This window comes from Puma concolor, chromosome C1, assembly GCF_028749965.1.
Source record: "Puma concolor isolate L17-30 chromosome C1, mPumCon1.1.hap2, whole genome shotgun sequence".
NCBI lineage: Eukaryota > Metazoa > Chordata > Mammalia > Carnivora > Felidae > Puma > Puma concolor.
This window is the reverse complement of record NC_141674.1, coordinates 36,281,174-36,294,773: the sequence shown is the minus strand read 5'-3', so window position 1 is coordinate 36,294,773 and position 13,600 is coordinate 36,281,174. Positions and strand designations below refer to the sequence as shown.

Genomic DNA, 13,600 nt, shown 5'->3' with positions numbered 1-13,600 from the left:
TTGTAGGTTTTGAGAAGGAATATCACAGGTGTAAAATGTCATTTTTGTCACCTAATATTAAAGACAGATATCATTGACATGATTTATGACTGGACTGTTGCCTATTTTTGAATTGGGTTGTCTTTTTATTTTTGAGTTGTAAGAGTTCTTTATGTATCCTGGATATGAGTCTCACATCAGATGTATGATTTGCACAAATTTTCTTGCATTCTTTGGTTTTTTTTTCCTTTCTTTTTTTTTCTTTTTAGATTTTTTAAATGTTTATTTATGAGAGACAGAGTGCAAACGGGGTAGGGGCAGAGAGAGAGGGAGACACAGAATCCTAAGCAGGCTCCAGGCTCTGAGCTGTCAGCACAGAGCCTGACGCGGGGCTCAAACTCATGAGCTGTGAGATCATGACCTGAGCCAAAATCAGACGCTTAACCGACTGAGCCACCCAGGCGCCCGGTCTTTTTACTTTCTTAATGGTGTCCTTTGAAGCACAAAAGTTTTTATTTATTTTATTTTATTTTTATTTTTTTAATATATGAAATTTATGGTCAAATTGGTTTCCATACAACACCCAGTGCTCATCCCAAAAGATGCCCTCTTCAATACCCATCACCTACCCACCCCCCCATCAGCCCTCAGTTTGTTCTCAGTTTTTAAGAGTCTCTTATGCTTTGGCTCTCTCCCACTCTAACCTCTTTTTTTAAAAGTTTTTATTTTTGATGAAGTCCACTTTATATATTTTTTTCTTTTTATCACTTGTGCTTTGGTATGTATCTAAGAAGTCTTTACCTAACCCGAAGTCACAAAACTTTATGCCTACATTTTCTTCTATGATGTCATGGTTTGGCACTTATATTTACATATTTGATCTATTTTGAGATAATTTTTACATATGATATGAGGGAGAGGTCCACCATTCTTTTGCATGTAGATATTCAGTTGCTCCAGCACCAGTTGTTGAAAAGACTCTTCTTTCCCCTTTGAATCATCTTAGCATCTCTGTTGAAAATCGATTGACAATAGATATGAAGGTTTATTTTTGGATTCTCAATTCTATTCACTTATCTATATGTCTAAACTTATGCTAGAATCATGCTGTCTTGATTATAGTAGCTTTGTATTAAGTTCTGAAATTGGAAAGTGAGAGTCTTCCAACTTTTTGTACTTCTTTTTAAAAAATGGTTTGGCTATTCTGGGCCCCTTGAATTCCAATTGAATTTAGGCTCAGCTTCTCAATTTCTGCAAAGAAACCAGCTGATTTTTTGATAGGAGTTGCACTGAATCTAAGTTTAGGAAGTGTTGTCATCTTAACAATATTAAGCTTTTGATACACGAACACAGGATGTCTTTTCATTTATTTAGTTCTCTTAATTTCCTTCAACCATGTTTTATAGTTTTTTAGTTACAATTCTTATACTTCTTTTGTTAAACTTATTCCTAAGTATTTTATTATTTTTGATGCTATTGTAAATGGAATTGTCTCCTTTTTTTATTTTTATTTTTTTGTATTTTTATTTATTTTTTGAGAGAGAGATAGAGAACAAGTGGGAGAGGAGCAGAGAGAGAGGGAGACAGAAACCCAAGCAGGCTCTGCACTATCAGCGCAGAGCCTGATGCAGGACCCAAACCCATGAACTGAGAGATCATGACCTGAGCCAAAGTCAAGAGTTGGACACTCAACCGACTGAGCCACCCAGGCACCCCTGGAATTGTCTTCTTAGTTTTATTTTAAGATTGCCCATTTGCAGTGTATGGAAATACAATTGATTTTTGTATATTGATATATCTGTAACCTTGCTAAATTCAATGATTAATTCTGTGTGTGTATGTATCCTGTAGGATTTTCTACACAAGATCAAATCACTGCACATTAAAACTTTTATTTCTTGGGGCACCTGGGTGGCTTAGTCAGTTAAGCGTCCAACTCTTGGTTTCGGCTCAGATCATGTCTCATGGTTCGTGAGTTCAAGCCCCACATCAGGCTCTGTGCTGACAGCTCAGAGCCTGCTTGGGATTCTCTCTCCCTCTCTCTCTGCCCTTCCCCTGCTCGATATTGTGTGCTCTCTCTCTTTCAAAAATAAACTTTTTTAAAAAATTAAATTTTTCATCTAATCTGAATGCTTTTTTAATTTCTTTTTTTTTAATTGCCCTGGCTAAACATCAAGTACAATATTGAATAAAAGTGGTGAGAGCATGTACCTCGTCTTGTTCCTGATCTTAGGGGAAAATTATTCAGTCTTTCACTATCAAGTATGGTGTTAGTTGTGGGGTATTTGTAGATGCCCTTTATAAGATAGGTGGGGCTCCCTTCTATTCCCAGTTTGTTCTGTGTTTTTATCATGAAAGGTCACCTTACATTTTATAATAATTTTTTTAATGTTTATTTATTTTTGACAGAGAGAGACAGAGCATGAATGGGGGAGGGGCAGAGAGAGAGGGAGACACAGAATTTGAAGCAGGCTCCAGGCTCTGAGCTGTCAGCACAGAGCCCAATGCAGGGCTCGAACTTACAGAGTTCAAGATCATGACCCAAGCCGAAGTCGGATGCTCAACCGACTGAGCCACCCAGGTGCCCCTGGTCACCTTACATTTTAAATGGATTGGAGTAGAGCAAGGTCTAAAGCAGTAAGACTGGTTAGGATGCTATTGTGACAATCTAGGTGAGAAATGATGATGGCTTGCAGTTTTCCAGGCAAAAAGTGATTTAGCAGTGTAGGAACTACCCAGTGGTAATCAGAATAACAAGAGATGTTAAGACAATAGAATAGATACGGGACGCCTGGATGGCTCAGTCAGTTTAGGGGTTAAGCGTCCTACTCTTGACTTAGGCTCAGGTAATGATCTCACAGTTTATAAGTCAGAGTTCCACATCGAGCTCCATGCTGACAGTGCGGAGCCTGCTTGGGATTCTGTTCCTCTCCCTCTCTCTCTGCCCTTCCCCTGCTCACTCTCTCTCTCAAAATAAATAAATAGACTTAAAAAAAAATTTTTTTAGAGGGGCTCCTGGGTGGCTCAGTTGGTTAAGTGTTGGACTTGGGCTCAGGTCATGATCTTGCAGTTTATGAGTTCCAGACTCATGTAGGGCTGGCTCTGTGGCTCAGAGCCTGGAGCCTGCTTCAGATTCTGTGTCTCCCTCTTTCTTTGCTCCTCCCTGGCTTGCACTCTCTCTCTCTCTCTCTCTCTCTGTGTCAAAAATAAATAAAAAATTAAAAAAAAGATAATAGAATTAGTAACTCTTTGTGACAGCTGAATGTAATATTGGGCATAGTAGATGTCCTGCCCAGATCTTCTTTACTAGGCTGATACGGGTATTGGCTGATAATGGCTCACAACTGCACTTCTCTTTTTGTTTTTAAATTTTATTTATTTTGTTATTTATTTGTCTGTTATTTATTTTTAAGTAAGCTCTAGGTCCAACATGGGGCTTAAAACTTGCTACCCTGAGATCAAGAGTGGCATGCTCTACTAACTGAGCCAGCCAGGTGCCCCAAAGATTCTGATCCTTGAACTGCCCACTGGGAGTGAAAAGTTCTCTCTTTGGCATGATGAATTCAGTTATTTATTTAAAAATTTTTGGGCGCCTGGGTGGCACAGTCGGTTAAGCGGCCGACTTCAGCCAGGTCACGATCTCGCGGTCCGTGAGTTCGAGCCCCGCGTCGGGCTCTGGGCTGATGGCTCAGAGCCTGGAGCCTGTTTCCGATTCTGTGTCTCCCTCTCTCTCTGCCCCTCCCCCGTTCACGCTCTGTCTCTCTCTGTCCCAAAAATAAATAAACATTGAAAAAAAAATTTTTTTTAAAAAAAAAATTTTTTTCTTTTAGTTTTTATTTTTTGAGAGAGAGAGCACGCACACGCGCAAGTGGTGGAGGGGCAGAGAAAGGGGGAGACACAGAATCTGAAGCAGGCTCCAGGCTCTGAGCCGTCAGCACAGAGCCCAACGCAAGGCTTCAACTCAGGAACTGCAAGATCATGACCTGAGCTGAAGTCAGATGCTTAACTGACTGAGCCACCCAGGTGTCCCATGAATTCAGTTATTAATGGAAGCCATATATTAAGCTGTTAAGATTGACTATGATAATTGATCCTAAAAGTTTACCAAGCAAATTGCAGAAGGTCTTTGAAGATAATGAAAATATTGTGGTTAGAAAATAAGTCCTCAAAAGTGACATTACTTTATCGAGTAATAGAAATAATTTATATCTTGATTGTGGTAGGCTGCATGACTTTATACTTCCAATGCCATCTGAATGTGCCTGGCAGACTTTCAACTTCAGGAAGCATAACTGATCAAGGGCATTACCGGCTGGGTCCAGAAATTCATCATCCTATTTGAACCAATGCTACATTTCAATGGTCTATTCCCAGACAATGACTTGGGAATATTAAGGCGGGTCCATTGCGAAAGTTTCTCTGAAGGTCAGTTTTAGCTCAAAGATTCCCAAAATCCTTGCCTGTTGATCTTTCTTTAGACTTCTAGAATTCAAGGAATGGAACCTTTCTCCTTCTTTTGCGCACTCTGGATCAGGCTTGCATTGTGATCAGATAGTTCTCCTAGCCTTTCTTGGCTCTCTCCTCATTTCTACTATGTGTTGCCCCTCCCCCCAAATCCTTGCATGTTTAATCTTATATTGGCATCTGCTTTATGGATAACCTGGACTAACACAATGCATTTGTCAAAACTCAGAACTGCTGGGGTGCCTGGGTGGCTCAGATGGTTGAGCATCTGACTTCAGGTCAGGTCATGATCTTGCAGTTTGCAGTTTTGAGCCCCGCATTGGGCTCTCTGCTGTCCTTGAAGAACCAGCTTCAGATCCTCTGTCCCCCTCTTTCTTTGCCCCCCCCCCCACTCACTCTCTTAAAATAAACTTAAAAAAAAGAACTCAGAAGTGTATATACAAAAAGGATAAATTTTACTCTATGTAAATTATACCTCAATAAACTCGACTTTAAAAAATGTTAGTTTTAAACATTTATCAACAGCAGGTGAATCATGACTGTTCTTCTCCACTCTACTTCAACCATTTAGAACTGCTGAAATTCCACATCACACAATGACCACATCCACCCAATCTTACAATTTGCTTGCTCAGTTGCTCTCCAAATCCAGATGTCCTGGTCTCAGGGTTAGCTGGAGACACAAATGACATAAGGACTTGTTTATGTAGGCTTACATACATATTTTACTTGTATCATGTATGTTTACAACCAACATACTAGGAAAGGGTGAGAGATCAGGGCATGAGAGAAGAGTGCCTAAACTAGAGAGACAAACTGGCCCTAAAGTTTGCTCAACAATTGTTTGCTCAACAATCTGATCTCGGGAACACACCTAGTTCTTTAAGGATTCAAAAGACTGAACTCAATTTGACTGGGTGTTTTTACATTCCAGTTAGCTAACATACAGTATTATCTTAGTTTCAAGCATACAATATAGTGATTCAACACTTGCATATAACACTCTGTGCTCACCACAACATATGCACTCCTTAATCATCACCTATTTAATTCTTTCCCCCACCCACCTCCCCTCTGGTAACCCTCTGTGCTCTATAGTTAAGAGTCTGTTTTCTGGCTCATCTTTTTTTTTGTTTGCTTTGTTTCTTAAATTCCATATGTGAGTATACTCATATGGCATTTATCTTTGTCTGACTTATTTCACTTAGCATTATACCCTCTAGATCCATTCATGCTGTTGCAAATGGCAAGACTTCATTCTTTTTTACAGCTGAATAATACTCCATTATATATTTCAATTTTAATTAATAAGCAGAATTATATATTATATAATTTATTAATTATAAGCAACTTGGGTTGCTTCCATAATTTGGCTATTGTAAATAATGTTTCAGTAAACATAGGGGTGCATATATCTTTTCAAATTAGTGTTTTCAAGGGATGCCTGGGTGGCTCAGTTGGGTAAGTGTCTGACTCTTGATCTTAGGTCAGGTCTTGATTTCAGGATCATGAGTCCAAGCCCTGCATTGGGCTCTGCACTGGGTGTGGAGCCTACCTCAAAAAATGAAAGAAAAAAAAAGTGAATAAATTAGTGGTTTTGAATTCTTTGGGTAAATACTCAGTTGACTAGATTTTTATATGCATAAATGTGTGAGAGACATTTGTCATTTGGAAAACAAAACAAATAACAACAAAAACACATTCAACAGCATAGCTATTTCACCCAGAAAAAAAGCCAAAGCTCTTCCTGTATAAAAGACACTAAGTGATACTGCTCTTAGCTACCTGTCTGCCTTCATACCCTAAGACTTCTCCCTTGCTAATATTTCTCCAGTAACAATGGCTTCCTTGCTGTTTTTCTTTTTTTTTTTTTTAAGTTTTTAAGATGTATTTTGAGAGAGAGAGAGGCAGAGAGAGAGGAAGAGAGAGAAAATCTCAATCAGGCTCTACACTGTCAGTGCAGAGCCCAATGAGGGGCTCAAACCCACAAACCTCGAGATCATGACCTGAGCAGAAACAAGAGTCAGTCACTTAACTGACTGAACTACCCAGGTGCCCCAATTCTTTGCTGTTTCTTAAATATCCTAAGCATACTCTCACCATAGGAAGGTTTCATGTACTTTTCTTTTTATTTATTTATTCTTATTAGGTAAACTCTACCCCCAAAGTGGGGCTTAAACACATAACCCTGAGATTAAGAGTCATATGCTCTACTGACTGAGCCAGCCAGGTGCCCTGCATTTACCTTTTTTTTTTTTTAAGGTTTATGTATTTATTTTGAGAGAGACAGTGACAGTGCGAGTGGGGGAGGGGCAGAGAGCAAGGGAGAGAGAGAATCCCAGTTTCCAAGCTATCAGCACAGAGCCCAACGTGGGGCTGGAACTCACACAACTGTGAGATCATGACCTGAGCCGAAACCAAGAGTTGGGCGCTTAACTGACTGAGCCACCCAAGCGCCCCTATTTTTCTGTCTAGAATTCTCTTTTACATGGTTCCCTCTCTCCATTCAGGCCCCTACTCAAATGTTACCTTCTTAGGAAAGTTTTCCCTGACCACATTGTCTAGAATAGTACCCCTTCTCCAGTATGTCACTCTATCCTCTTATCCTTCTTTATACTCTTCGTAACACTTATCATCTCCTGATATATCATATATTTATTCACTTATTTGTTGATTTTCTGCCTCCTCAATCAGAATGTAATCCCACAAGAACAGGTCATTTTTTTGTTCACTGCTATATCAGCACAACCTAAAGTGGCCAATTGTTGGCACTCATTAAGTATTGATTGAATTAAAAAAAATTTTTGGTTGAATCAATGAATAAATGAAGCTCACGCTCATGTCTCCTTTCCCTTTCTTTCTCAGTTTTTCTCAGTAAAAACAGAAAAAAAGTTAGCAGGAGGACTCTCAGCAAACAGTTGACCTCAGCCACAAACTTACCTGGGGCCTTTAGTACATTGGCATGATCTGAACAAGTTTTCTGGGGCTTTTAAGAATGACTTTCAGAGTCACCTGGGTGGCTGAGTCGGTTGAGCGACGACTCTTGGTTTCCGCTCAGGACATGATTACGTGAGTTCAAACCCCACATTGTACTTGCTGCTGTCAGCACAGAGCCCGCTTCAGATCTTCTGTCTACCTCTCTCTCTGCCCTCTCCCTGCTTGCGCGCTCTCAAAAATAAATAAATCCTAAAAAGAAAAAAAAAAGAGAAGATTGACTTTCACTAATGTAACATATTGTGAGGTTCAACCGTGAAAAGAACTAGATGTTTTGAGTTCTCCCCTCAAAGTAGGCATCCATCTACAATGCCCGGCTCAAAGAGGCAAACTTAGAAAATGATTTGAGTGAATGGTAAAGAATAAAGAGAAGATAGAAATACCGTATCATGTTGTACACATGAAACTAATATGATGTTATATATCAATTACATCTCAATTAAAAAAAAGAGAAGCACAGCGTGTGGGTGGGGGGTTGGGGGCAGGGAGGGTTGTCTCAGTCCTTCCTTAACACTGAGGTTTGCTGTACGTGTGGGACGCCACAAGGATGGAGAGTAGGTGAAATGGCACTGTCGAGAGGGCCAGCGCCAATACGCAGGAGCTTGGGCTTGCAGCAGGGCAGTTCGCCAGCGGGGAATCCAGCACCCACCCTAGGCCAGAGCCCCGTTGTCCCTGGAGCCGCCGCTACTCGCGAGCGGAAAAACACTGCGCACGCGCAGACCCGGCGAGAGGCACCCTCCAGTGGGCCTGGCCTCGCCTCCAGCTCTGCGCTGACCGCACTTCCCAGTCACCTCTGTCTCTTCGGCCCTGCTGTTTCCCCCCGCCCTCTCCGCGCCGGCGCTGGCGCCGGTAGCTACTGCGCGCGCAGAGCCTGAGCAGGCGCCGGCGGGAAGGGGAAGAGGCGGGTAAGAACGGCCTGCGTCCGGGTGCGACCATGACAGGGTTGGGAATGTCCTCTTCGGCTCTCACAGCTCTTGGGACCCCTAAGGAGGGGAGCCTCTGGAACCGGTTCCTCATGCAGCTCAGGCGTGCCTCTGATAATCGAAATGTTTTCGCCCTCACCTTTCGTTAGGTCTGGTCCGCTCCGCTTCTGCCTCTCCTTTCCCCGCCCCCACCGGGGAATCCTCAGGCCCCTAGCCTGTCCGCTAGCCCCAGACAAGTCTCAGTTGCCTTACCCGCCATTTAGGTAGTGCCCAGTGTTTATCTGCTTGTAGTGTCGCGGTAGCTGTGACTCTCCAGGTCCCCAATTCAAACACACAAAGAGCCTCGTTTTTTTGACGCTTGCTTTTTCTGACACCCTTTGCTTAAGGAGCTTAAGCTTCATGCTCTCAGCAATGAAGTCAAGGCCACCAGACAGGTCTTCTTTACTTCCGAGCATCTCCATCTAATTATCTGCCTTTCGTGGTTTGGTTTCTTGAGGTACGTCCTTTACCTCCATATGCAGTTTCCCGGAGTTCATGTGCTTTCCTTTTGGAAGTACGCGTGTGCTGCCGTTTGGAATGAAGTTCTTCACTGGCAGTGGGGTAGTATCAGCAGTTACTAAGAAGCATGGTAATATTAGAATTTCTGCTGTCGGCTACCAGAGTGGATGGGTATTCAGTGAACCCCCTTTTTTTTTTTTTTTTTTTTTTTTTTTTTTGTAGCAGGGGGCAGCATTTTAGCTCAGTGGCAGTGCTTGATGCCTTGAAGTTGGGGTCAGAGGAAGATACCTTGTAATTAAGCCACTGGGGTCCAAAATCTGCTGACTGGAAGAAATCTAAAGCAAAAAAAAAAAGCCTAACAGCCATGTCATGTTTAATAATATCTGCAGGTCAAATTTCTATGTAGAGACAAATGCACTGTTTGCTTTTATATGCCAGCTAAATGTAATATGTTGACATTCTGTAAATGCTGATGTGAAGTTTTAGCAGCTGACTTGGAACCTCTTAATCAAATTTCTGAATTCCTGGATAATCATGATAATCAGCTTAGTTTTACTTTGATAAATTTGACTGATTGCTATAAACTTAACCACTTTTTTTTCTAACATCAGCCCACACCTTTCTGTCAGTCTTATTACTAATTCCCTTTGGTGCCTAAATTACAAAACCTTAGTCATCTTAGATTTCCCCTGTGCTTCATCTCCAGATGTCTTATATTACTGAATCTCAGTAGGCTTCTTTATTCAAAAAGTAAGTTGGATTTATCCCTTGATTCTCATTATTGAAGCTGTAAAGCTGTTTTCAAGGACTTTGCTGCCTCTCAGTTCATCCCTTGGAAGGTTCATATAACAGTTCTGAAACATGATTGTTGTCATGTTTACTCTTGAGCCTATAAAGGCTCATGTCTACATTTCTGCACTTGAGTTTCAAAGCTTTTTTTCTCTATAACCTGGCCTAGTAATTCCTGTGCATGTGATATGGTGGGAAAAGGCCAGAATTTAGAGTAAAAAGACTTAGATTCAAATATTGAGAGTATTGTTATACTAACACTGTGTCCTTGGGAAACTTTTTCAGTTTCCTTCTCTCTCACTTCAAAAAAAATTTTTTTTGATGTTTATTTATTTTTGAGAGAGAGAGAGAGAGAATGTGAGGTGGGGAGAGGCAGAGAGAGAAAGAGACACAGAATCTGAAGCAGGCTCCATGCTTCGAGCTGTCAGCACAGAGCCCAACGCCAGGCCCGAACTCATGCTGTGAGATCATGGCCTGAGCCAATGTCAGATGCCCAACCAACTAAGCCACCCAGGTGCCCCTTTATCTCTCACTTCAAATAACAGTATCTTATTTTTTTAAATTTTTTTTTAATGTTTATTTTTGAGAGAGAGAGAGAGAGCGTGAGCAGGGGAGGAGCGGAGAGAGAGGGAGACACAATCTGAAGCAGGCTCCAGGCTCTGAGCTGTCAGCACAGAGCCTGATGCAGGGCTTGAATTCATGAGTGGTGAGATCATGACCTGAGCTGAAGTCGGATGCCCAACCGACTCAGCCACTCAGGCACCCCTCAAATAAAAGTATCTTTTCTTCTAGACTCTTAATTATTGTGAGAATTACAATTGGCAGAATGTGTGGAATAATTATCATAGTTAAATAAAAACAACCTAAGCTATTGTTATTTCTCATTGTATTCATTCATTTCATACACAGTTGAAAACCTCATGTATGTTAGATACTGGCGCTACTGCTATGAAAGATAGTCTGTCCCTTTAAGGGACTGTCTTTCAGGGAGCTTTCAGAGAACATATGTATCTATAGGGAGTAAGGTGGTAGTATCTGACAAGGTAAAGTGTGATATAGGCTGTAAAATAGGTAAGCTTAGGGTGAGCACCAAATCCAGAGGAGAGAGGAACAGGGATGGTTCTGCAGGAAATTATGTTTGAACAGAGTCTTGAATTATAGCAAAGATCCAAAAGGAAAAGGTGAGGAAGGATGCCTTGAAAGAGACACTTTTAGAGAACTGCAAATTGTTAGGTTTTGTTGGGGTATTAAGTTCAAATAGGAGTATGGGAAATAGGACTGGACAGGTAGAGGTGAGATTTGAAGGGCTTTGTGTGCTCAGAGAAATGTGTAAATTGAAGGATTATAAGTAAACAGTTGGCCTGATCACTTTTTTTTTTTTTTAGTGTTTATTTTTTGACAGCTAGAGCATGAGCAGGGGAGGGGCAGAGAGAGGTAGCCAGAGGATCCAAAGAGGACTTGGCGATGACAGCAGCGAAATCGGTTGCTCAACCAACTGAGGCACTCCCACAATTGGTTTTTGAAAATTTGTTCTGACTAGAGTATGTTCTTCCCTTACTACAGTATACAAAAACTTATGCCTTTGTGCCTTATTTTCTTTACTTCACCCAGAAGGGCTTATTTCCTCTCTTCATATGTTAATCTTTATCGTTCAGGTCCCATTTCTTTCTTTTTTATTTATTTATTTATTTTTTTTTTTTTTAATTTTTTTTTCAACGTTTATTTATTTTTGGGACAGAGAGAGACAGAGCATGAACAGGGGAGGGGCAGAGAGAGGGAGACATAGAATTGGAAACAGGCTCCAGGCTCTGAGCCATCAGCCCAGAGCCTGACGCGGGGCTCGAACTCACGGACCGCGAGATCGTGACCTGAGCTGAAGTCCGATGCTCAACCGACTGAGCCACCCAGGCGCCCCTTTTTTTTTTTTTTAACGTTTATTTATTTTTGAGAGACAGAGTGTTAGTGGAGGAGGGGCAAAGAGAGAGGGAGACGCAGAATCCGAAGCAGGGTCCAGGCTCTGAGCTGTCAGCACAGAGCCCAATGCAGGTCTTGAACCCACGGACCATGAGATCATGACCTGTGTCAAAGTCGGACACTTACCTGACTGAGCCACCGAGGCACCCCTCTCAGGTCCTATTTCTGCTCTAAAGCGTCCTCCAATTATTTTAGGCCCCATTACTTATTGAAACCCTATTAAGAAAGTATCACATAGTTTAGTCCTTATTTGTTTCATGTGTTTTTTTTTTTTTAATTTTTTTTTTCAACGTTTATTTATTTGTGGGACAGAGAGAGACAGAGCATGAACGGGGGAGGGGCAGAGAGAGAGGGAGACACAGAATCGGAAACAGGCTCCAGGCTCCGAGCCATCAACCCAGAGCCTGACGCGGGGCTCGAACTCCCGGACCACGAGATCGTGACCTGGCTGAAGTCGGACGCTTAACCGACTGCGCCACCCAGGCGCCCCACATGTGCGTTTTATGTCCCTAACTAGATTATAAGCTTCTTGAACATGGTCAATGTTTGATATGTGTATGAATAGAAGACATGTTAAGCACAAAAATACGTTGTCTGGTCTCCTATTTTGTTTTTCAGGATAGGACCAGATTATGGGCAACAGTTCTTTTAATTAATCTGTCATCATCATGGCTAATGAGGACTGTCCCAAGGCTGGTGATAGTCCTTTTTCATCGGATAAACATGCCCAACTCATCTTGGCCCAGATCAATAAAATGAGGAATGGAGAGCATTTCTGTGATGTGCAGCTGCAAGTTGGGAAGGAAACTTTTAAAGTTCATCGGCTGGTGTTGGCTGCCAGTAGCCCTTACTTTGCAGCTTTGTTTACTGGAGGAATGAAAGAGTCCTCAAAAGATGTTGTACAGATTCTAGGAATTGAAGCTGGAATCTTTCAAATACTTCTAGATTTCATATATACAGGTATGTCAAGTGAGCCTTTAGCTTTGAGTGAAGAGTGGTGTAATCACTCAGGTATTGCAATGGGAATATAAATAAGTTGATACAATTTATATGGAAAGTAATTTAACAATACGCTATCATCAGTGTTTGAAAGGTTTCTATCTTTTGACCCAGTATTCCTTTTCTAGGAATCATAAGTAATCAATTAGTGCTGCAGGCAAATGTTTACGTACCAGGATGTTTATTGTAGCATTATTTACAATAATATATAATTGAATATAATCTAATTGTCCCTCAGGATATATGATTAAATAAATCATGGCACATGTATATATCATGGAATATTTTTTAGATTTTTCAATTATATTATGGAAGAGTGTTTACAATATATAAAATGAAAAAAAAATTGGATATAAATACTTCTCTAGTTTTATAAAGGAAAAAATTATTTGTATTTGCGCACAGGAAAAAGACCAGAGTGTTGATAAGTATTTATCTCTGGATGATGGAATATGGATGATCCTTATTTTCCCCTCTTCTTCTGTTTTTTTTCTGATTTACAATCAGCATGTATACATTTTATTTAAAACTTTTATTTTTAAAATGTTTTTGAAGAGTTTTAATGACATTAGAAAATGCACACAAAAACTATGAAGTTTAAGTTTTATATGATAGGTAACAAATATACATGGGAAAAAGATTAAAAAGAAATGCACTAAAGTGTTAATACAGTGTATGTCTGTGGGAAAATGTGTCATTTTCATTTTTATACTTTTATGCCTTAAGGTTTTTTTCTGTGGTGAATATATATTTTATAATTAGAAAACATGTTTGAAAATAAAGACTGTGTTTGGTCATCATGCTTAAAGAACTACTTGATGGGAGATAATTATGTGATCTGATAAAATATTGTTTATTTAACGCATGGTATTTAAGCCTGGAAAATGACAAAAGGTCATTTCTTTGTGTTCTTCATATTGCTTTTTGGAAGATATCAGAAAATAACTCTTAAATTGGAGATTATAAAAACTATCTTTAAA

At 40.5% G+C, this 13,600-nt stretch overlaps 1 protein-coding gene and 1 long non-coding RNA gene across 6 annotated transcripts in view; one reads left to right on the top strand and one right to left on the bottom strand.

The window, feature by feature from the left end:
• Positions 1–5,760: 5,760 nt before the first annotated feature.
• On the bottom strand, positions 5,761–8,235 carry LOC147577985 (uncharacterized). Its single transcript, XR_015254673.1, has 2 exons — positions 7,384–8,235; positions 5,761–5,994 (listed from the first exon to the last, which is right to left on the bottom strand). It is a non-coding gene; the product is annotated as an uncharacterized LOC147577985 (long non-coding RNA).
• The window catches only part of IPP (intracisternal A particle-promoted polypeptide), a 42,833-nt gene continuing 37,417 nt past the window's right edge, over positions 8,185–13,600 (top strand). For 4 of the 5 annotated variants that reach the window (XM_025926659.2, XM_086716826.1, XM_086716827.1 and 1 more), the window contains exons 1-2: positions 8,349–8,856; positions 12,240–12,581. In XM_025926659.2, coding sequence (XP_025782444.1) covers positions 12,290–12,581 — 292 coding nt within the window. In that variant the 5' untranslated portion in view covers positions 8,349–8,856; positions 12,240–12,289. The other variant, XM_086716825.1, reaches the window with a different exon arrangement.